At 39.2% G+C, this 22,741-nt stretch overlaps 1 protein-coding gene across 1 annotated transcript in view; it reads right to left on the bottom strand.

The window, feature by feature from the left end:
- The window catches only part of LOC130565153 (ribosomal protein S6 kinase alpha-4-like), a 37,334-nt gene extending 16,429 nt beyond the window's left edge, over nucleotides 1-20,905 (bottom strand). Inside the window, exons 1-3 of the mRNA XM_057351737.1 lie at nucleotides 20,756-20,905; nucleotides 19,495-19,610; nucleotides 12,932-13,039 (exon numbers count right to left, since the gene is read on the bottom strand). Coding sequence (XP_057207720.1) covers nucleotides 12,932-13,039; nucleotides 19,495-19,590 — 204 coding nt within the window. The 5' untranslated portion in view covers nucleotides 19,591-19,610; nucleotides 20,756-20,905. The remainder of the gene's footprint in view (nucleotides 1-12,931; nucleotides 13,040-19,494; nucleotides 19,611-20,755) is intronic.
- Between the last annotated feature and the right edge of the window lie 1,836 nt (nucleotides 20,906-22,741).

Below are 22,741 nucleotides of genomic sequence, written 5' to 3'. Positions count from 1 at the left end.
TTATTTTGTGAGCAGGAACAGCACTCTAATGCAGGTCTCTGAAAACTAAGCACTTATAACACAATCTAATCATTAGTCTACGTGTTAAAAGCAAGTTGGTATGGTGTCGACAATCTGTGCCAATAGTAGGTTGCGGTAAGCACACTATTTAGTAGGGCTGCCTCCTTACAGTCAACTATTCGTTATTCGAACAAATTTTAATTACTCGATTGTCACAGCTTTTTTCAAAAGCGTATACACACCACTTTAGTCATTTTACATAGCCATTCGCTCTAATAATAGCTTGAACTTGGATAAAAGCACGCTATTATAAGTATATTTAAATGTTTATTGGTCCAAGGGTGTAAGAGTGTAAGAGTAACATGGTGGCTAAAAAATGAGGAACGCAATTCTACGTTTGCCAGATCTGCTAAACACACGCGCGTGCTCCATCCCTTCCATGTCTCCACCATCAGTGCGTGTCTCACGTTTATAGACAAAGTCGTCATTTGTAGTTCATTCTCGACTGTTCTCTTCAGCATATCTGTTTTTCACATTCATTTTGTTCTTGTGGCTGTGCACTGGCATAGCTGCACCTTCAGTGATTTTGTTACTTACAGCTCTGATCCGTCTCCTCAGGAGCCTGGGTGCAACATGCCAGCTAAGTGGTGTGATTTGATAAACCACAAGCCTGGAGTTTCTGTGGTCGAATCCCATGTGCAATCCCTATGTTTTGTTCTTACCTGTTCTTCTCAACATGTCTGTTTTTGCTCTGTTACCATGACTCTGGGGCTTGGCCCCATATCGCTGCTTGCAGCTATCAATATAGTTGTTATATATTGTTGGAATGTTTAGTTAATACTTTATGTTTTATTTATGCATTTATATAATGTATTGAATATATTTATTTATTCCTATTTTTTGCGTTCTGACCTTTGAGTTTTCTTTCGGTGTTAGGGGCGTCGGCTTGATTATTTCCACTGATTTTTTTTCTTTTAAGTGGTTCAGATTGCTCTATTTTTTACCATTTATCTTCTATTCTACGTTAGGGGTGGGAATCACAGGGTACCTCACGATAGGATTTGATACTCGGTACATGGCTCACGATACCGATAATATCACAATACTGGAGTTTCTGTGGAATACGATTTGCGATAATCGATATATTGCTATTATAACGATACATGTTATTTTTTCAGTAGGTGAATTAATAACATATGAGTGACATTTCAAGTAAAGTAAACATTTTATGCTTAAATTAACAGCTTATCTTTGTGAACTGACAAATTTAACTCAAATAAATTGTGTAAACCAGGTACATATAACCAGGTTATTTAAACCTGGGATCATCTCAGTGTTAACCAGCTTAAATAAAAGAAACCTGAAAACATCTCAGTGCATCAACTTTCCTAAGCACATTAACGTTCATTTTCATATATGCACGGAGCATCTATTATTTCATCCTAAACTCTTTCTTGTACTAATTAACGTTTGTCAGTCCCTGCAGGATTTAGCGATTTTGTGATCACAGAATTTAACGCATAATCAAACAAACTCCACAAAATGTGCGGCAACTTAAAAAATTTATAGATTGTCACTGATTTTCCGCATAATTTGTCTGAAGACGCACCATGTGACGTCATCACATAGCGCATTCTGTCAAAACCTGCTCCAAAAGTCAAGCAGAGATACTATAGAAGAACTATAGGAGACAGAAGGGTCTGTAACACTGCTAACAACATCCAGTGCAATCTATTAAAAAAAACTAGCCTTTGGTCTCCTTTCCTTCGTTCCGCTGAAGGCGTTAGCATTAGCTGTTTAACTTTTTCTGTAAAAAACCCTCCGCAATTTTTATCGCAAAATTTGAATAAAGCCGCTGCAAAATTATGCATTTTTGGCCACAGAAATCACAAAAAATCTCCACAAAATCCTGTGGGGACTGATTTGTTCAGGTTTCCCTCATTCATGTGTTAAGCACCACCCAGTGGATCCATGATAAAATAACGCTTGGAAATCTATTGTTAATTATTTAAAATATCGATGTTTGGGTCGTATCGCACGGAGAAGGATGACAATACATCGCCATGTCGATATATTGTCCCACCCCTATTCTACGTTTAAAAATATTGCTTCAATTTAGTTTTTGAAGAGAATACTTGTTTTTCACATTATAGGCTATTTTTGTAATCTAATCCAGAGAAAAAAAGGTTTCTTTATGTGTTCATAGCAGTGTTAATTTCGTTAACGAAAACTACAATGAAAAGTATTCGTTAACGACATGTTTTCACTGATGAAAACGAGACGATAACTAAATAAAAATGAATGCATGATAACGAAAACTGTAATAAAAATATACTGACATTTTCATCAACTAATAAAAACGAGACGAAAATATTCTTGTCCCACCTGGCGGACATCAGTTTGCGTGCATGTGCTTATCTCATATAAACGGTAGAGAGAAGTCTCTGGGAGAAGGGCAAGCACAGACATATTCTGTGTCTCCACGCGGTTTACAAAGCGTCTTATTTTCCTTCACGATCGCCGGTAAAACGCTGCAAACTTGAAGCGCGACTGCAGGCGAGTTACCCCGGAACACATTACGAAGGCAGCGCAAAGGTTTTTATATGCCTATGTTAACTTAACACGAGCTGCTGCATAACGTGAAATGCAACATAAAGTCAGCCAAAAGAAACCAGCGCTGTCCTCTACTGATTATATAAGTGACGAAGTGAGTCAAACTGTACATTCGAACCAATTATGTAACATCATGTTTGCATGATTAAAGAAATGTAATACAATTTACATAATATGTCTTTTTGAAAGCTATTTCTCATTCATTGCTGTCTCAAGCAAAGACAGTGCAGCTCTTTCTTCAAAGAGGCATGCCATGAGCCAATAGCCTTTGAGTGTGAGCCCTGTCAGAGCGTTTCATTGGTTGAATGAACTGAATGAAAGTGACCTATTAGTCAGATATGGTGACCCATACCCGAAATGTGACCTCTGCTTTTAACCCATCCAGAGAGTAGTGAACACACGCACAGCAAGTGGTGAACACACGTACACCGGAGCAGTGGGCAGCTATCACTGCAGCAAGTACGGGTAAGGTGCCTTGCTCAAGGGCACCTCAGTCGTTACCCCTGGGAATCGACCAGTCCGACTCTCTAACCATTAGGCCACGACTGCCCAATGTTATACGCCCTACTTAACGAGTCAATTGTGTCAAATGGGATTGAATGAACTGGAACATGTCATTCATGGTCTAATATTCTGTGTTCCAACAACGCAAATTTAGTTACTGAACTTTTCTGAAAAATAAAGGTAATGACCTGGTTTAATTTCATTCTAAGGTGAAGTAAATTATGTCAAAACAGTTGAATTTTTGTATGGAACATTTAATTACACCAAGTAAATGATTTAAACCATTTAGATCAGAGGGGGGCAAACTACGGGCTGCTAAAAACTTTCATCCGGCCCGCGAGCCACGAGGGAGTTTTTTTTTAAATACTGCATTTGAGTAATGTTTTGGTTCTGAATTACTAATTTGATGCAATACATGCGAACGCCAATAGGTGGCAGTATAAACGCACGCAGTACAGTTAGGGCCTAACATAGAATTAGAATGCATTGGTAATAATTCGGACGTTAATAAGTGAAAATGAGTGTGGTGAAAAAAAGAAAAGTGGACTCTGAATGTCGTGTGTTCAACGAAGAATGGACAACAAAATACTTCTTCACCAGTATCGGACAAAAGGCGGTATGTCTAATATGCCATGAAAGTATTGCCGTTTTTAAAGACTACAACCTCAGTCGTCATTTTTCAAGCAAGCATTCAAATTATGCTGTGAACCTGTCATCTGCAGAAAAGGCAAACAAGGCTTTAAAACTTGCCACAAACTTAAAAGCCCAGCAAAATACATTTACGAAACAGTGCACAATTCAAGAATCTGTGACGAAAGCTAGTTATGTAGTGGCACATAAAATTGCAAAGCATAGCAAGCCTTTTTCGGATGGGGAATTTGTGAAAAACTGTATGGTGGAGACTGCTGACATACTTTGTTCTGGTTCTAAAAGTCAGTTTGAGAAAATTAGCTTATCGCGGAGAACAATCACCAGGCGCGTTGAAGTTATTGATGACGAGCTGCTGTCCGAACTAAAAAAGAAAGCGGACGGCTTCAGTCTTTTTTCTATCGCACTGGATGAAAGTACTGACATCGCAGGCACTGCTCAACTTTTGATTTTTGTCAGAGGAATAAACGAAAATTTCGAAATAACAGAGGAACTTCTTGGGATGGAATCAATGATGGGAACGACCAGGGGCGTTGATTTATATGACAGTGTGTCCGTCTGCCTGGGGAAAAATAACCTGCCGTGGGGAAAGCTGACAAGTGTCACAACGGATGGATCTCCAAACCTAACCGGTAAAAACACTGGACTGCTAAAAAGGTTACAAGACAAAGTAAAAGACGAATGCCTGAACTCAGAAGAACTAATATTTCTTCACAGCATTATACATCAAGAAGCGTTGTGTAAAATTGTGTTGAAGCTAGAAAATGTTGTCAAAGTGGTTGTGAAGCTTGTCAACTTTATACGGGCAAGAGCGCTTAACCATCGGCAGTTCATTCAGCTACTTAACGAAACGGAGGCAGAGCACCATGACCTCTTATACCACTCAAATGTGCGCTGGCTAAGTCTCGGCAAAGTGTTTCACCGTGTCTGGGAACTAAAAGGTGAGATAGCAACGTTCCTCAATACAGTTGGTAAAACTGACGACTTTAACGAATTACAAGACACAAACTGGCTGACAGACCTCGCGTTCGGTATCGACACACTGAGGCATCTGAACGATCTCAATTTGAAACTTCAGGGAAAGGACGTTTTTGCACACGAACTGTACAGCAACGTGAAAGCGTTCAAAGCCAAACTTGTATTGTTCTCCAGACATATATCCAGCCGAGATTTTGCTCATTTTCCAACACTGGGCGGACTAAGTTCACCAATAACATAGTCTCACATTGAGAGGTACAGCAGCACTTTGAGCGACTTGCATGCAGAATTTTCCCGTCGCTTCACAGACTTTGCAAAAATTGAGACTGAGCTTGAACTTGTCTCATGCCCCCTATCTTTTGACAGTGAGAATGCACCACCAGACACACAACTGGAACTCATTGACATCCAGTGTGACATTACTTTGAAGGAGAAGTTTCAGACAACACCAGTTATCCAGTTTTATGCTTCACTGGATGAAAACAAATTTCCAAACATTAAGAAACATGCCCAAAGAATGCTTGTTTTATTTGGATCCACATATGTGTGAACAAACCTACTCAATCATGAACTACAACAAAGCCCACCGCAGATGAAACCTAACAAACAGCCACTTGTCAGCTATCCTGAGGATCTCTACATCAAAGATCACTCCAGACTTTGACACCCTTGCAAGGAGAGGGGACCAGGCTCATTGCTCACATTAACACTGTCATAACCACGCCTTGGAAAGGCAATTACTAAGGTTTTCCTGAGTTTTTATCAGACATAGTTTTATGATGACTGATATGTACATAGTAATAGAAGTGCAGTGAGATTATATCTGTTGTAAATATGACTCAATAATAGATATTAAATAAGAATTGTTGTTTAATGTGTTAATATGACACATTTTTCTGTCAGGTAATATATTTTCCATGCATACCTCCAGTTTAAATAAATGTTCTATTAACAAAGTTGTAGCATGCAGCCCTTCACTTGGTTTGCAAAACTTGATGTGGCCCTCTGGTCTAAAAAGTTTTCCCCCCTCTGATTTAGATTTTAGTAGACTAAATATAATGTATATTTATTCAACTAAAATGTTTTTCATATTTCGTAGACTAAAACTAGACTAAAACTACAATGATGGGGTTGACTAAAATGTGACTAAAACTAAATTGCATTTTCGTCAAAAGACTATGACTAAAACTAAATTAACACTGGTTCATAGGCCTTTTTATTCTTGCACGAAACTTTTAGTTTGTTGTTTTGGTTTGTTTGCGTAAAATTTATATTTATTATTAGTTTTTCAATTTTCATTAGTTGTATAGTGAAATATTATACTGAGACAAAAGGTTTCTTTATGTATTCATAGGCCTTTTTATTCTTGCATGAAACTTTTACTTTGTTGTTTTGGTTTGTTTGCGTAAAATTTATATTTACTTTATTTTTTTCTATTTTTATTGAGACATATAATCATAACTTGTGGCGGTGTCACAGCAGATTGCATTATGCATGAGCAATGTACATTTTAAAGACTCATTATAATGGTTTTGTATATCTCTGTAATATAGAACAATGTTAGCAATGTTACATGAAACAATGTTACATCTTTGTCATCCATGAATCTTAAACCATAATCTGATGTCCCCATTCCCCAATGTGTATGTAGCAAAGCTCAATAAAATGGAAGGAAGGAGGCGGGAACCGGCTAACATTCAAACATATTTAATCAAAAACAAATAAACAATAAACAGCATTAAAACAGGCCGGCAGCCCCTCACGGACGACTGCCGGCTATACGAACATAAACAAAACTTAACACTTCCGGGCCCGGTCCTCTCTCGCCGTATTCTCCTGCCATTTGTCCTTTTATGCTTCCGCTCCTCCGTGAGAGATACGAGGCCAGAATGATGCCCAGCTGACACTCATTATCAATCGCGTCCCGGCCTCGCTTCATCCTCCCATGGCTCTCGTCACGCCTCCCTCGTCACATACCCCCATCGCCCCTCACAGGCCGGGGGTCACCCACGAGACTGTGCTTACTCCCCCCGGGGGCCAGTCTCAATGGCCCCAGCGCCTGGGGGTATGGAGAGACGAGAGAACGGAGACGGAAGCACCAGGAACTACAGGGGCGAGAGAGGGGAGAGAGGAAACAGAAAAAAAATAAAATTTGGTCCGGTTCCCCTACACGCTGCCGCTCAGTCCTCAGCCAGCCGAGAGGCTCTTCCTCGCGGTGCCATGCGGTGGTACTGGACGCTCGGTGGACAGCTCGCGCCTCCTCCACCCCCTGGCGGCCGGCGATGGCTCTTCCGGCTGAGGGCAGCTAGTAGCGAGTCCCCCGCTTCCTGCTCCTCCCCTTTCCGGCGGACGGCAGCAGGCTCCGACCCACGGCAAGCGGGGCTGACTCCTCCGCTCCCTCCCGGACCATCCCACCTCGACCCAGGGGCGTGGCAGCGAGGCCCTAGTGTCCTGGCGGCCGGCGGTGGCTCCTTCAACTGCGGGCAGACGGCTAACCTCTCCGCTCCCTTTCGGATGGCAGCCACCCCACCTCGACCCAGGCACACGGCAGCAAGCTCTTCGTCCCATCCGGGCACACGCTCCAGCACCACCGACTCCGCAGCACCGCGAGACCCCTTGGGGCGAGGGCTCTTCGACAGCATGTCCCTCCTTCCTCCCGGGTTTCGGCACCAATGTAGCAAAACTCAATAAAACGGAAAGGAAGGAGGCGGGAACCGGCGAACATTCAAACATATTTAATCAAAAACAAATAAACAATAAACAGCATTAAAACAGGCTGGCAGCCCCTCACGGACGACTGCCGACCACACGAACATAAACAAAACTTAACACTTCCGGGCCCGGTCCTCTCTCGCCGTATTCTCCTGCCGTTTGTCCTTTTATGCTTCCGCTCCTCCGTGAGAGATACGAGGCCAGAATGACGCCCAGCTGACACTCATTATCAATCGCGTCCCGGCCTCGCTTCTTCCTCCCACGGCTCTCGTCACGCCTCCCTCGTCACAGTGTATTAATATTTAAATTAATATCATAAACGTGCGAATAGTCGACTAATGACCTAAATAAACGACTACAAAAATATCTATTCGGGGGCAGCCCTACTATTCAGGGTAGAGCTGAAGATCTTTGCCCGAACCCGACGGACCCGACGTGACCCGACGGGTGCGGTCGGGTTCGGGCTTAATTTCTATCATTTTACACGGGCTCGGGCTTGCGCGGTCATGTGATGCGTTCCGATTAGCGACAAAGATGCAAAAATGGATGCTGAGGGTTGCAACACATTCTCACTCCCGACTCGTCACATATTTATGCTCGGTCAGCGCCCTTCGGCGTCACTTTTGAACACGCAAGGTACTCCTTTGACGTCGTTTTTCGACGTGAAGGGCACGCGAATTTCACGTCATTATGAAAATGTATATTAGATATAATTTGCAATGATGATGTTTCGGGGTTTAATTTAAGTTTAATGGCCAGGATAATTGCATTTACATGACACTATTCAGACAGTTTGAGCAAGTAATGTTTATTGAATGTTTAAAACAGTTTATTTATCGTAATATAAAACACATAATACAAGCAGTCACAATGTCGTTCAAAAATACAGATATTCCAAGGGTACCAACGCGAAACGATCGATTTGTATGAGGAACAGATGCGAAAGCGATCACCGTCCGCCGTAAATCTCAAATCCAGTGAAGAACGACGTTCAAAATTTGCCGCCAGAGGAAGTTACGTCAGCTTCGATGCCATTGGCTTTCCCGTGTCTCGTGTCCGATCGCGTCATTTCGTTGGCTTTGAACGTGAAACGGTATTGGCTCCCGCAACCGACTGCATCTAGCTGTTCCGGTTTATCTTTTGAATGGGAGCCTCAGCCGAGTTCATGTATTCACGGACACGCACGGCATCTCCATTGTAATGTTATCGTAAGGCTTTGGTGCAAAAAGGTATGCGAAACAAGTTGTTTGTTTTATTTTGTAATGCTTTTGGTCAGTTTGTGTAATAAATACCTGTGACTGTACTTTTATTCGCGTGTTGTGTTTTATATGGCTGAGAAGTGGTTAGGGTTAGGTTTAGGGTGAGGTTGGGGTTAGGTGCTACAAAATATTAAAACCATAAATAATTATGAAATGCTAAGAATTGCACGCATCTCGGTCTGGAGCATTTAGAAAACAGCAACGCAGTTCCCTGTTCGTCGAAAAACAACGCCAAAGGGGTACTCTGCGCGTTCAAATGTGACGCCGTGGGGCGCTGACCGAGCGTAAATATGTGACGAGTCGGGAGTGAGAACGGGTTGGCTTAGGAGGTGAAACGGAGGCTTGCCTCTGGCGATTACGTTTTGGTTGCACCAGCAACTAAAGCAAAGTCTGAGGTGTGGAAAAGTTTTGACCATGTGCATAATGAGAATAATGAGCCAGTGGGATATGTGAGATGTTACGATGTTACAGAGGACTTATTTATTTCTTTGTTCCAACATCCAAGTGGCCTATAGCCTACGTTAGTCATTAATAAATTATGTTAAAACATGTATAAATGACTCATTCTTGACAAAAAGCTGTGTGCGTGCGCACATTTGAATAGCCTAATGTCGGGCTGTAAACGGGTTCGGGCTTTTAAAAAGCTGTCAATCAAAATGTACTTGTCGGGCTCGGGCCGAATTCTGTCGGGCTCGGGCACTGTCGGGCCTAACTTTTAAGGCCCGATTACAGCTCTAATTCAGGGTGCAAACCTTAGAATAAAAATGATAAGCAGTCACTTTGCAGTTGACATAACAGAGTATAACGTTGTCACCAATCACCAGCTATTGATTAATATGTTCCTATTACAGAGCTCTCAAGTTTTATCAAAAGTTTGGAGTGAGATCACATCTGTTAGGAGAGGAGCCACTTAAAGTTTCAGCAGCGGCCCCTCAGCCCCACCCAATTCTCTCAAGAATTTTTTTAGCAGTCCAACACAAATAACAATTATACCAATTGGTAAATCTGAAAAAAAAATAGACAAATGAATCCAAATAAAATAAATACTTATATATTTATTACGTAAATATGTATATATTTTAAAATAATTTATTGAAAATAAAAGAAATTGGGCCCCAAACAAGCAGTGCTCAATGTACATGCTGTACACATACAGCAGGGTTGCAGAACTTACGTCAAGCTGTGTGTGTAAAACATTACTGAAATGTTAACCAGAGTGCTCTGCTTTAAGAGATGTAGTCTTAGCATAGCTGAAAAGAACATTAATACAGGAGAATTTAGAATAAGAAAATACATTTCTCTATTAATTTTATTTGTTTTAGGTAGCCAAAGCTAAGGTTAAGCATTAAATGTGCATTGTCATTTATATGCATTGTCTTCAAATACTTATATTTAACCAGTTATTTCAACCAATAAGAATAATGACAAACTACAGACAGTAAAATGTTATCAACATCACCAAAAGCCATCTTTAAATTACAGCAGCATGACATGGTTTATTACTGTTTAATGCTGCTCAAATGTGCCATATTCACAACAATATTACATAATGTAAGATTAATGTAATTGTAATTTAAAGTGTAAGTTATACATTATACAAACCCGATTCCAAAAAAGTTGGGACACTGTACAAATTGTGAATAAAAAAGGAATGCAATAATTTACGAATCTCATAAACTTATATTTTATTCACAATAGAATATAGATAACATATCAAATGTTGAAAGTGAGACATTTTGAAATGTCATGCCAAATATTGTCTCATTTTGGATTTCATGAGAGCTACACATTCCAAAAAAGTTGGGACAGGTAGCAATAAGAGGCCGGAAAAGTTAAATGTACATATAAGGAACAGCTGGAGGACCAATTTGCAACTTATTAGGTCAATTGGCAACATGATTGGGTATAAAAAGAGCCTCTCAGAGTGGCAGTGTCTCTCAGAAGTCAAGATGGGCAGAGGATCACCAATTCCCCCAATGCTGCGGCGAAAAATATTGGAGCAATATCAGAAAGGAGTTTCTCAGAGAAAAATTGCAAAGAGTTTGAAGTTATCATCATCTACAGTGCATAATATCATCCAAAGATTCAGAGAATCTGGAACAATCTCTGTGCGTAAGGGTCAAGGCCGGAAAACCATACTGGATGCCCTTGATCTTCGGGCCCTTAGACGGCACTGCATCACATACAGGAATGCTACTGTAATGGAAATCACAACATGGGCTCAGGAATACTTCCTGAAAACATTGTCGGTGAACACAATCCACCGTGCCATTCGCCGTTGCCGGCTAAAACTCTATAGGTCAAAAAAGAAGACATATCTAAACATGATCCAGAAGCGCAGGCGTTTTCTCTGGGCCAAGGCTCATTTAAAATGGACTGTGGCAAAGTGGAAAACTGTTCTGTGGTCAGACGAATCAAAATTTGAAGTTCTTTTTGGAAAACTGGGACGCCATGTCATCCGGACTAAAGAGGACAAGGACAACCCAAGTTGTTATCAGCGCTCAGTTCAGAAGCCTGCATCTCTGATGGTATGGGGTTGCATGAGTGCGTGTGGCATGGGCAGCTTACACATCTGGAAAGGCACCATCAATGCTGAAAGGTATATCCAAGTTCTAGAACAACATATGCTCCCATCCAGACGTCGTCTCTTTCAGGGAAGACCTTGCATTTTCCAACATGACAATGCCAGACCACATACTGCATCAATTACAACATCATGGCTGCGTAGAAGAAGGATCCGGGTACTGAAATGGCCAGCCTGCAGTCCAGATCTTTCACCCATAGAAAACATTTGGCGCATCATAAAGAGGAAGATGCGACAAAGAAGACCTAAGACAGTCGAGCAACTAGAAGCCTGTATTAGACAAGAATGGGACAACATTCCTATTCCTAAACTTGAGCAACTTGTCTCCTCAGTCCCCAGACGTTTGCAGACTGTTATAAAAAGAAGAGGGGATGCCACACAGTGGTAAACATGGCCTTGTCCCAACTTTTTTGAGATGTGTTGATGCCATGAAATTTAAAATCAACTTATTTTTCCCTTAAAATGATACATTCTCTCAGTTTAAACATTTGATATGTCATCTGTTGTATTCTGAATAAAATATTGAAATTTGAAACTTCCACATCATTGCATTCTGTTTTTATTCACAATTTGTACAGTGTCCCAACTTTTTTGGAATCGGGTTTGTACATATATGATAAAAAAACAAAGTTTAAAGGGACAAACTCATCCCCATTGACCCTACTGATTATTTATTTTACTGACATTCTTCCAAAAATTGTCCTTGGCGTTTAGCAGAACAAAGACATTTATACAAGTTTGGAATAATCTGAGGGTGAGTAAATGACGACAGAATTTTCATTTTTGGGTGAACTTTCTCTTTAAGGCTGATGTCTTTGTCTTTTGATGTCAGATGAGCATGTGATCACATGTCATAAATACAAAAAACGGCACTGCAAGATTGAAATATAAAAAACATAGTTGCTTTTGGTATTGTAATCATTATAATTATATATAAAAAAATTTGCATGTCATATTCTTATTGGTTAGCAAGACAAACTGTTTATGAGTGATTATTATTGCAGTTTTTGCATTAGTAAATCTTCACATTGTCTCTTAACAGCATAAAAAAGAAACGTTTATTTAAATTGGGAATAAACAGAAAGCGAGCGAAAAACTTCAGTTATAATCTCGTTATAAAGGATAACACGGACTGCATGAAAGTCCCGTTATAATAAATGAGTCTGATCGTATCTGCTCTTTGCGAGCGAGCCACAACATAACTCCTCTACGTCGGTGACTCATATAAAATTCTGATCACATAACGTCATTATGTTCATGCACTGTCTATGATTGGTTGTGATGCTCAGCGCTGTGAATAAAACACAGAAAAAAATCTTTTATGCACCGTGAACGGACGTAATGCTTCACATTTCATTTGCCTAACTGTATAAAGCAGGATGACTTATTCCTTATTTCTCAGAGTGAAAAATACAAGGTGTGGCGTGTGAGCGTGTGAACAGGCTGAAATGCGTGTGTCTTACGGTGAATGAACGTGTGAGACTTGAGAGCCCTGCCATTATGATCAGCAGCTTGTGACATCACCTTGTGACATCACCTTTTGTTCTCAAATCCCAAATATGTGACGGTATGCTGAGGGTGGCAGCTTTGTCAAAAACATAAGCGGTTAAAAATATAGTTTATATTTTCTCACCTCCTCTTCCAGAAACTCCTTACTCAGCCCAAAGTCTGTCAGGACCACATGACCATCACTGTCCAATAAAATGTTTTCCAGTTTAATGTCCCGATACACAATGCCAAGCTAAAACACAAAATCACATGTTAATATATGTTCAGACCTCATTGAACTAAACACTATGCATATAAATGAAATCTAACATAATAAAGTATGAGTATCATACGTTTTTGAGCTCAGTTTGATTGAATAATACTTACCCTTCTTAGAAATAAAGACTATATTTTTTTCATCAGCAAAAGTTAATGTTTTATAAATGTAAAAAGTTTACACTTTACTTATAGCTGCCTCTAGTGGTCGACCGATATACTGGCAAGGTAGATATACACGGATAAGCCAAAACATTATGATACCTATACTGTTGGTCCATCCTGTGCTGCCAAAACAGCACCAACCTGCCAAGGCATGGCCTCTGTAAGACCCCTGAAGAGACGGACACGGATGCGAGACGGACATGGACAGTCAAGTATATTTGGGGCTTTAGTCGCCAAACACCCTGTTGCCAGTTTGTGGCTTATACCTCCTCATTCTCACCACTGCTAAGTGAAAGCAATTCAAAAGCCTTTCCTTTTCAAAGACACTGTGAGCCAGTCAACTTGCCGTAACAATTTGGCCACTGTCAAAGTTGCCCGTATCTTTCTACCTGGCCATTTTCCCTGCATCTACCCAGAGCTTAATATGCTGCTGTGTTAGGAGATGATCAACAATATTTGCTTCAACTGTGAATTATAATGTTTGGCTCAGTGTATTTTCTCTTAAAATAAATTAAGATCAATTCTCCTGTTTGGCTGATTAGTTTTGTGTGCCAACATGACTTTTGTAGGCAATAACCTCCAGCAGATTTGAAGGAGCTGTCTGACCAACATGTAAAATGGCACTGTATGTATACCTTTGTATAAGAAAATATGATTGATGCCATACTACAGTCATTCAGAGCAGCTGTACTCTGTTGTTGCTGTTTCCATCATTTTATTAAACATTTTTAATTATTTCTAAATAGGATGATTAAACGGCAGTAAGGAAACCTGCACTTTGTAAGATGTAAACACTGGTCCAGTAGCATTTCCAGTTTCAGTTTTTTCATTTAATATTATTTTTAATCTTATATAAATATTAAACATATTTGTTTATCATTTCGGTTATAAGTATTATGTTTTTAGTGTTGTAGTGCTAAAAATCCGAAACAGGAAGTTCTTCTGGACCAGCGTTGCACCAGCATCGTTTCCATCTGCCAAAGTGGTGTATACATTTACTGGCCGCTTCATTAGGCAGGGCTGTACAGTGCGACATATATCGCGATCGATCTTGAAGGCGCCCACAATCCACCTTTCAACGGAATCGCGAGGATCATGATCTTGTCTGTCGTCTAAAACAAGAGGTGTGTTCGACATCATTCAGCGCTGCACAGACCCATTGGCGTATGACATTTTAGCACCGTGAGAGCGGAGAGCTCTGTATGCTTTCGAATCACTCTCGCCGTGCTGCGTGGTCTCACGCGAGCGATCCAGTTTTGCAAGTGCATTAGACAGAGCGGCTTGTTTGTGTGAAGTGTTTTTGTCCTTGTTTGTGTGACGTTAATCTATGGCGCACCGCTTATTTACTTAGTTTTAGTCTATTTTGCGATTGAAAATCATTTCCCGGCTGCATTGAGTTCACATATATCTAGAGCCCTATGATTTCCGTGAAGCGGACGCGGAATCCTGCTATTTAACTCTATCATCTGCCGGTTCTGCGTGTATGAGTGAATGTGTTGCAGAGTTTAACGTGCTACACGTGTGACGCTCATGGATTTGTATGCGTCTCACTGTATGAGGACAGAAACACATGAATATCATGTCCAGAGTTGCCCTGAGAATATATTTCAGGTGCATTAAACAGTTTTCACTGTTTGAGAAAAACTATCGTCACAGAACTACACGCACAGAAACTCAAGCATCTATTGTGGGAGCGTCTTCTACGTCTTCTTGAACCTAAACGCTCAAATAAAAAAATACTGTAGTGTTCTATAGTATTTGATATAGCAAATTGTAGTACTCTTGTTGTAAATTGATAAACTGTAGTATAATTTAATATTTACTGTTGTAAGGTTCAAAAACAATATTATCTAGTAATTTTACTGCAGTTTCCTATAGGCCTAGTAAATACTATAGTATACTACAGTATTTTTATGTGGACAAATATATTACTATTGTATACACAGAACAATAAAAAATGGGTAAACTAAAACTTGTATGGCCCTAATTGATCCATTTGTAAATAACATTAATGTCCTTTGTCTTTAACCAGTCTATTTATGTGATGATATGCATTTGTGTTTTTTACAGATGATAACAGACGTTTTATACTCAGCTGAACATCATTTAGGAATCACAGCCTACCTAAATATTGTTAATAAGCATGTCCATCCCTTTATTATCACAGTGTACCAATCTTCTAAAACCTATTTCCAGTTTATTAAAGGAACAATATGGCATTTTTAGGAGGATCTATTGACTGAAATGCAATATAATATACAAAACTATTTCTTCAGAGGTATATAAAGACCTTACGTAATGAACCATTATGTTTGTAATACCTTAGAATAAGCTATTTATATCTACATACAGAGCGGCCCTACATACATTGAATTCGCCGCCATGTTTACGGACAAACAATACTACAACGCGCGTTTCCTCTTCCTCTCCACTGCGGTATCGTGGTGAAACGGATCACAGGAATATCCGTGATCCATACAGATCGTGCTCTCCAGTGCGGAACGCATGTGACCCGCGGATTAACTGAAAGTTTATTCATCATTGAGTAAAAGAGTAAAACACGCTCTCGCTCGCTCTTCAGTTTCAGCTCTAACGCGCTCTCGTTCTCTCTCTCCAGTATCTGGATGAGTACAATATTAAAGCTGTTCCAGATAAACAATGACGCTCAAAACTGCTCCGTCACACAGCTAATATTACAACAACAACATATCTTGGTATGTTAGTATCTTTCTCTCCAACGTCTCTTCGCTGGAAAGTATCTCCATAGATATCTGTGAGTATCTCTGCTAAAAGCCTTAGTACCGCGGGTCTTAACGCGTCTCTGCTGTAAAGTCTTTATAATATTAACACAGGTGTTGGGCGATATTCAATATAATCAGATCGTTCGATCGCCAGCCTGTGGATCGCCGATACACGATAGTATTGAGGGGCGGGGCAATTACGCATTTATCTATGACAAGCTGGATTTGTGGACAAAAACAGTAGCTTATGTGTGTAGAAAATGCTCATGTGTGACTGCAAAATTGCATTCTATCAGAGTTTTAGTTCTGTTGCAGCTGGCAACATTGTTATTTACCAGCGCAACCTTTTACACAAGAGAAAGTAAACTATTGCTATAAGTCAATATCATTCATCCAAATGCGTCATTGATGCCCGCGTGCGCTGTTATTACTTGATTGCCAAACGGGAACAACTCGTGCGCTGGTTTTAAACCCTCACGCGCATAGCAATTCCTGAGCCCGAGCCGCGCGCATCACAAGCTCTCTCGTGCTCTGAAAACTCAAAGCCCGCACATTATAAACTCTCTCTGGTGCGAGGAAAAGCCCGAGCCGCGCGCATCACAAGCTCTCTCGTGCTCTGAAAACTCAAAGCCCGCACATTATAAACTCTCTCTGGCGCTAGGAAAAGCCCGAGCCGCACGCATCACAAGCTCTCTCGTGCACTGAAAACTCAAAAGCCCGCACATTATAAACTCTCTCTGGTGCGAGGAAAAGCCTAAGCCGCGTATTGCAAGCTCTCTTGCATGAAGAAATGCGCAATGCGCGTTTGTAATATTGATTTGCAACATATATTGGCAAACAGCCAACTATCGTCTAGGGAATCAGCTATCGCCGATAGGTTTGAGGATCGTCGATACACGATAGTATCGTCTATCGGAACAACCCTAGTCCTAGCTCCTGCCTGACTTTTATCCTTATTTTTAAACTTAAAATCCACAAACCTTTTATTTTATGTAATACACAAGACATCGCTCTTTCTACAGTCTTTCTAATGCCTGCAAAATCTCTTCCCTGCCTCAACATGAGAACGACATTATTTTGTACTGTGGTGGCCACCGTCGTGTTTGGACTGAGCTATTCGTGGCAAATCTATAATACAACGCTAGTGGCCGCTGTAAATCAAGAACTGCGCCTTTAAAGCAGCATGTCACAAAACTTGTAGCATCTCAAAAACGGGATTCACTATATGCAGATTAGAATCATGAATGTTCATTTAACATTTCTGCATTATTTGTTCTTTTGTCTTGAATAGTATATTCTATACTAACATTTGTTTTTGTCACAAACACAATGCAATTTCCATTACAGTACATCGTATCAATTATGTTAAGTCATTAACTTTTCAATAAAATAAAAAATGTATTATGTTATTGAACACCATGAAGGTGAATAAATAATTTCAGGATTTTTATTTTGGGATTAATTATCATGTTACATATTCGAACATCATTTTTGTAAGTAGAATATTAAGTGTAATATAGAAAGTAAGAAAATACTTTCTGGCATACTAATGACTGGGCAATGTGTTTTAGTTGTAGGAAATTGTTCTTTTCTTCATTATCTGTTACCTTTCTCTAACTCTGTGTCCTTCAGTCTGTCTAACTCTTACACCAGTTTGCTCTCCCTGCAAAACATTGTAAATCAATCAAGATATCTTTGAATGCCATGTGGGCTTCACGTGATTTATGGGTGAGCACTGGACAGCAACTGGCAAAATATAGAATTTGTATTCAAGAAATGTGTTATGACTGTCAACTAAAAATGTAATTCTGTATGCTTCGGAATGCACAGAATGAGCATGCAATCATGAATTATATGCATTATATCAACCGTTAGCTAATTTGAGAGAGCAATTATCTTAGATATTGTGCACATTGAATGCATTTATGCAGGCTAGCAAACAAGTTGAATTCATCACAAAAATACCTTCTATCAGCTTCATAAAACAGATTTTGAGTTTGCCGCCGTACCACTCCGTATGATGTTCCTCCATTCAAATGAAACAGCTGACCACCTCACGCTTATGAAGGACTACCACACATGCACAGAAATGTGGATTTTCTGATATTCATGTTTAAAAATGTCATGTACTATTTTGCGTTTTTTAAAAAGTGAAAAATTAAGTGGATAATGATCATTTGATGCCAGGTTATTAGGGCTATGCGCTGCAATGCAGTTTAAGTCGGGCGGATTTACAACACACAAACTCGCGAGGGAGACCATGGAGAATAGTGAGCTTTATCATTTCCTACACAATTGAGTGTAAACAGTTGAAAAGTTTATTATTGCTGCTTGTGTCTAGTACTTGTGTCTAATTTACAGACTGTCTGAAATATAAAAATAAACATTATGTGGTTTAAAACACAAGCGCATGACAAGCGCATCGCTAACCTGTGTGATCTGCTCCAGCAGACAGCCGTCCGAGATTACAACTTCGATGTTTGGTTTTAAAATATATAGATTTGCCGAGTCATAGCGTTCAAGTCTAGGTCAAGTCACGAGTCATTGGTGTCCCGGTCTAAGTCAAGTCGCAAGTCTTTTTTGATTTTGTCGAGTCTGAGTCGTGACACGAGTCGACCCTGCTACCAAGTAGGGGTGGGACTATACTTCGTTATGGCAATGTATCATTGTCCTTCTCTGTGCAATACGAGAATCGATACGCCAAATATCAATATTTTAATTCATTAATAAAACAAGACACTCTAAATAGATTTCCAAGCATTATTACATCAAGGTTTCACTGGGTGGCGCTTAACACATGAATGAAAAAGTGTCTAAAAAAAGTATGAAAGATTCTGAAATAGAGTTTAGAATGGCGGACAGGGCGCATAATAGATACTCCAGTCACGTTTCAAGGGGTCATATTGGGTGGCTAAAACGAACATTATTGTGTGTATTTGGTAACTACGCAATGACGTCAAGAAATTGTTAATTAGAGTGTGACGTCATTCAGCACCACAGTTAAAAAATGTTGTATGAAGTTTCTAGAGATAAAATAAAATATGTGGCACGTGCTGTAAGATCTTTGCTCTTCACTTAATATTACACTCACATTTACTGTCTGGCTCTTTTTCGTCACTTCTTTTGAAATGCCTAGTTTGCTTAGTTTCACTGCTGAAAACTTTGGATTTGAATCACATGTGGTAGTTTTGTAATAGATAATGCAGAAGCAGTGCTGAGTCATGTGCGTGTTGAATTAACAGCTTTAACTTTACACAACACTACCTACCCTTTGCTAGAAAGTGGTACCTAATAAAGTGGCCAGTATTGTATACACATTGTAGAGGCTGTCAGCCTATTGTGTTCTTTAGATATCAGAATATGTCATGAAAATAGCATTGATCGACCACTAGTTGTCTCTGTCCTCTCTCAAGCTTAGACAGAATGTATCTTTTTAGACAGAATGCAACTTTCACAAAAAAACGGACATATGACCTTTACTGTGATATACAGTATCTCAGTTTTATCTAAATAATAACATTTCTACCTTGTGCAAGTGCTCCAGGGCTAGGATAATTTCTCCGACATAGATCCTCACTTCATCTTCTGAGAAATGATCTCTCTGATATAAATGAGTAAACATCTCCCCTCCACTCACATAGTCTGCAAAAATAAACATGGGTCAAAAAACATGGATTCCTGAGGGACATACCTAAGAACTAGAGGTAGGATTTATTGACATTAGCAGACACTTTTATCCAAGGGCATAGATTTGGGTAGGGATGTGTCTAAAGGAGCACTAAATTGTCCCTACCAATAGTTTCAACCACACAATTCATTAACACAATTTATCTACATTTATATATAACCACTGATGTCTGCCTGTGTTGTGTTTTTTTACCTATTTTTTGTTTTGTTTAACATTTATTTAGCCAGGAATCATTTAATTGAAATTAAAAATCTTTTACAACTGCATTCTGTAAACATAGCAGTTTGTGGTACACAAGACATATTAATAAAAATAAAATGGACCTGTTGTACATTTCTTCTTTTTGACTTGTGTAACATAAATAAATAAGGTACTTTAAAGGTTTAAAAATATATTTTATTAAAACTACTTTGTTTTATCTATTATTGTTAAAATATTATATTGTTTAAATAAGTCAAGTAAACTGCGCTAAACTTTAGTGACAATGTGGCGGAATCCTGCTATTTAAATATGTGTTTCTGCGCCTGTACGAGTGAATGAGGTGCATGGTTTAACATGCTGCACGCGTGACGCTCAGGGATTTGTCTGCCTCACTGTATAAGAACATGAACACATGAACTTCATCTCCCGAGTTGCTCTTAGAGTTTATTTTACCAGCTTATCACGGTTTGAGAAAAGCTATCGTCAAACACACTGTGAAATTCAAAACCTCTGTGTGTTGACCTACCAAAATAAAAGTCTGGTTAACCTGAACACTCAGATAAAAAATACTGTAGTGTACTATAGAATTAACTATAGCAAAATGTAGTGTTCTGATAGTAAATTAATAAACTGTAGTAAACACAGTAGTATACTTTAATATTTACTATGGTAAGGTTCACAAACACTATAGTATTTAGGAATTTTACTGCAGTTTACTATAGTACATATTATAAATGAAAAAATGGAAAACACAGAACTTTAAAATTAACGAAGAAAAAAATGTTAACAGAAAAAAAATTAGGTAAACTAACAATTATATGGCCCTAATTTATTATTCTGTAATTTATATTTCTAAAGCTCTGTGACCATACAATAACACAATTATGCCCTCTTTTACCTAGTATAAGGTGCAGTTTGGTTTGGGTCTGAAAGGCGTAATGAAGGGTGACAAGAAAAGGTGACTGGCGAATGTGTTCTAGAACCTGCCGCTCTGTCCGGGTGTGCTCAGCAGTCTTTGCCTTCTGAACGATGGCTGCTTTCTTCAGAACCTACAGGAGAAAAGATCAATAACAGATTAAAGATATGTGCCTGACTTGATTAGCTGTCAATTTAAATATTTTGAAACTGTTTTTAAACACACTTTCGAAAGACACAAACAACACTGGTCCAGATGCACTTCCTGTTTCAGTTTTTTAACACTAAACAACTGTTAGAACAAAATACAACCATTTAGAACTGAATTGAAATGTTGAAGTGAAGACCTTTAAAACGTATTTATGCCACGGGGCTGATAAATGCTTCATTCTGATTGGTTGACAAATGTCCCATGGGTGTGCATTACTTTTCATGAAAAACTCACTCATATGTAGTAGTTCCAGATTGACCGAATTACAGTTCCATATCACTGCGCCAATTTTAACTGAATAAGGTTATACTGTAGCCTACTGTCCACCACAGAATACAAATCTAACAACAAACAAAATGACAGGCAATTTTCAATGTCTGAGAAAAATAACTTTATGTCTATTTATGGACAGCATGAAAATTTCAACAACAAGTTGTACTGGACTCTCCAGACAAAAAACGAAAGCGATATCAAACGACATGAAACAATCAGCGGGTTAAAGATAAAACACTAAGAAAAACAAAAATTAGACAACAGCTTAAAATTGTTTAATGATTGTTTACTAAGACAAAAATACGTCTCTGGAAGAAGTAAACTGGCTTTAAACTCACAGAAGCAAGCTTTTTATGCCACTGTGAAAACGTAGCTGGTACAGAATACTCAAGTTTTTTCTCCTTATGCCTTTCATAAAGGGGTCAAATGACACGGCTAAAATGAATATTATTGTTTGTTTTAGATGTAATGCAATGTGTTTACACGATTTAAGGTTCAAAAACGCTGTATTTTCCACATACCGTGCATGTTTCTATCTCCTCTTTGCCCCGCCTCTCTGAAACGCACTGATTTTTAACAAAGCTCATCGCTCTGAAAAGCGAGGTGTGCTATGATTGGCCAGTTAACCAGTGCTTAGTGATTGGTCGAATACTGCAAGCGTGTGACGGAAATGTAACAACTCTTAACATATTTGGAACATCAGATTCCAAAGCAATTGTACTGACAGGTACGCCCACCTTACCTGCATATACATTTGTCTTAGTCAACTCATACCACGAACTGACATAGATTTGTGGGGGTGTGGTTACACGAGGCATTTCGGGCAGGTCTGAGTGAGCATTGGCTTTTAGATAGAATATATAAATTATAACACACCAAAGACACAGAAAAACACATGTTCGCGCCATATGACCCCTTTAAATGACAGAGCTGTTGAATACAACAGAAACAAATATAGATACCTGAGCCCATATTCCTGAATAATCTTAGCGCAAAGAGTGCTCCTGGTGACAAAATTCTAACAAAATTCTTAGAAATGTGGGTGTTTCCCCTTAAAATGACAGAAAAGACCATAGTAAAGAAAAAAGCCATTCATAAAGCATCTTAACCCTCTGGGACTCTTCGGCCTTTTCGACCAAAACATTTTGCATTTTGAAATGTTAAAAATTGTAGCTTCATCAGAATGAGATGACATTTGAATACTTTTGTCATTTTAGCTCTGTGAAAACAAAAAAAATATGGATATGATTTGTATATGTTAAAGGGTCACAAAATTAAATGGTCACACTTGGCTCCTTCGCAGTCAAAAATGACAGACATAGGAAAAGAATGGGAAATATGAAAAAATATGAAAACTCAGAAACTTTTGGTGGTACAAACTACAAATCAGCCACTGTGCAGAAAAAAAGTGCACAGCAATCAAGGGGTGACACTCTAAAATATCAAGAGTGCAAAATAGTCACCCACACAGACACACACACTCAA

This window comes from Triplophysa rosa, linkage group LG2, assembly GCF_024868665.1.
Source record: "Triplophysa rosa linkage group LG2, Trosa_1v2, whole genome shotgun sequence".
Taxonomy (NCBI): domain Eukaryota; kingdom Metazoa; phylum Chordata; class Actinopteri; order Cypriniformes; family Nemacheilidae; genus Triplophysa; species Triplophysa rosa.
The sequence above is the reverse complement of the archived record's forward strand: the minus strand, read 5'-3'. Positions and strand labels throughout refer to the sequence as shown.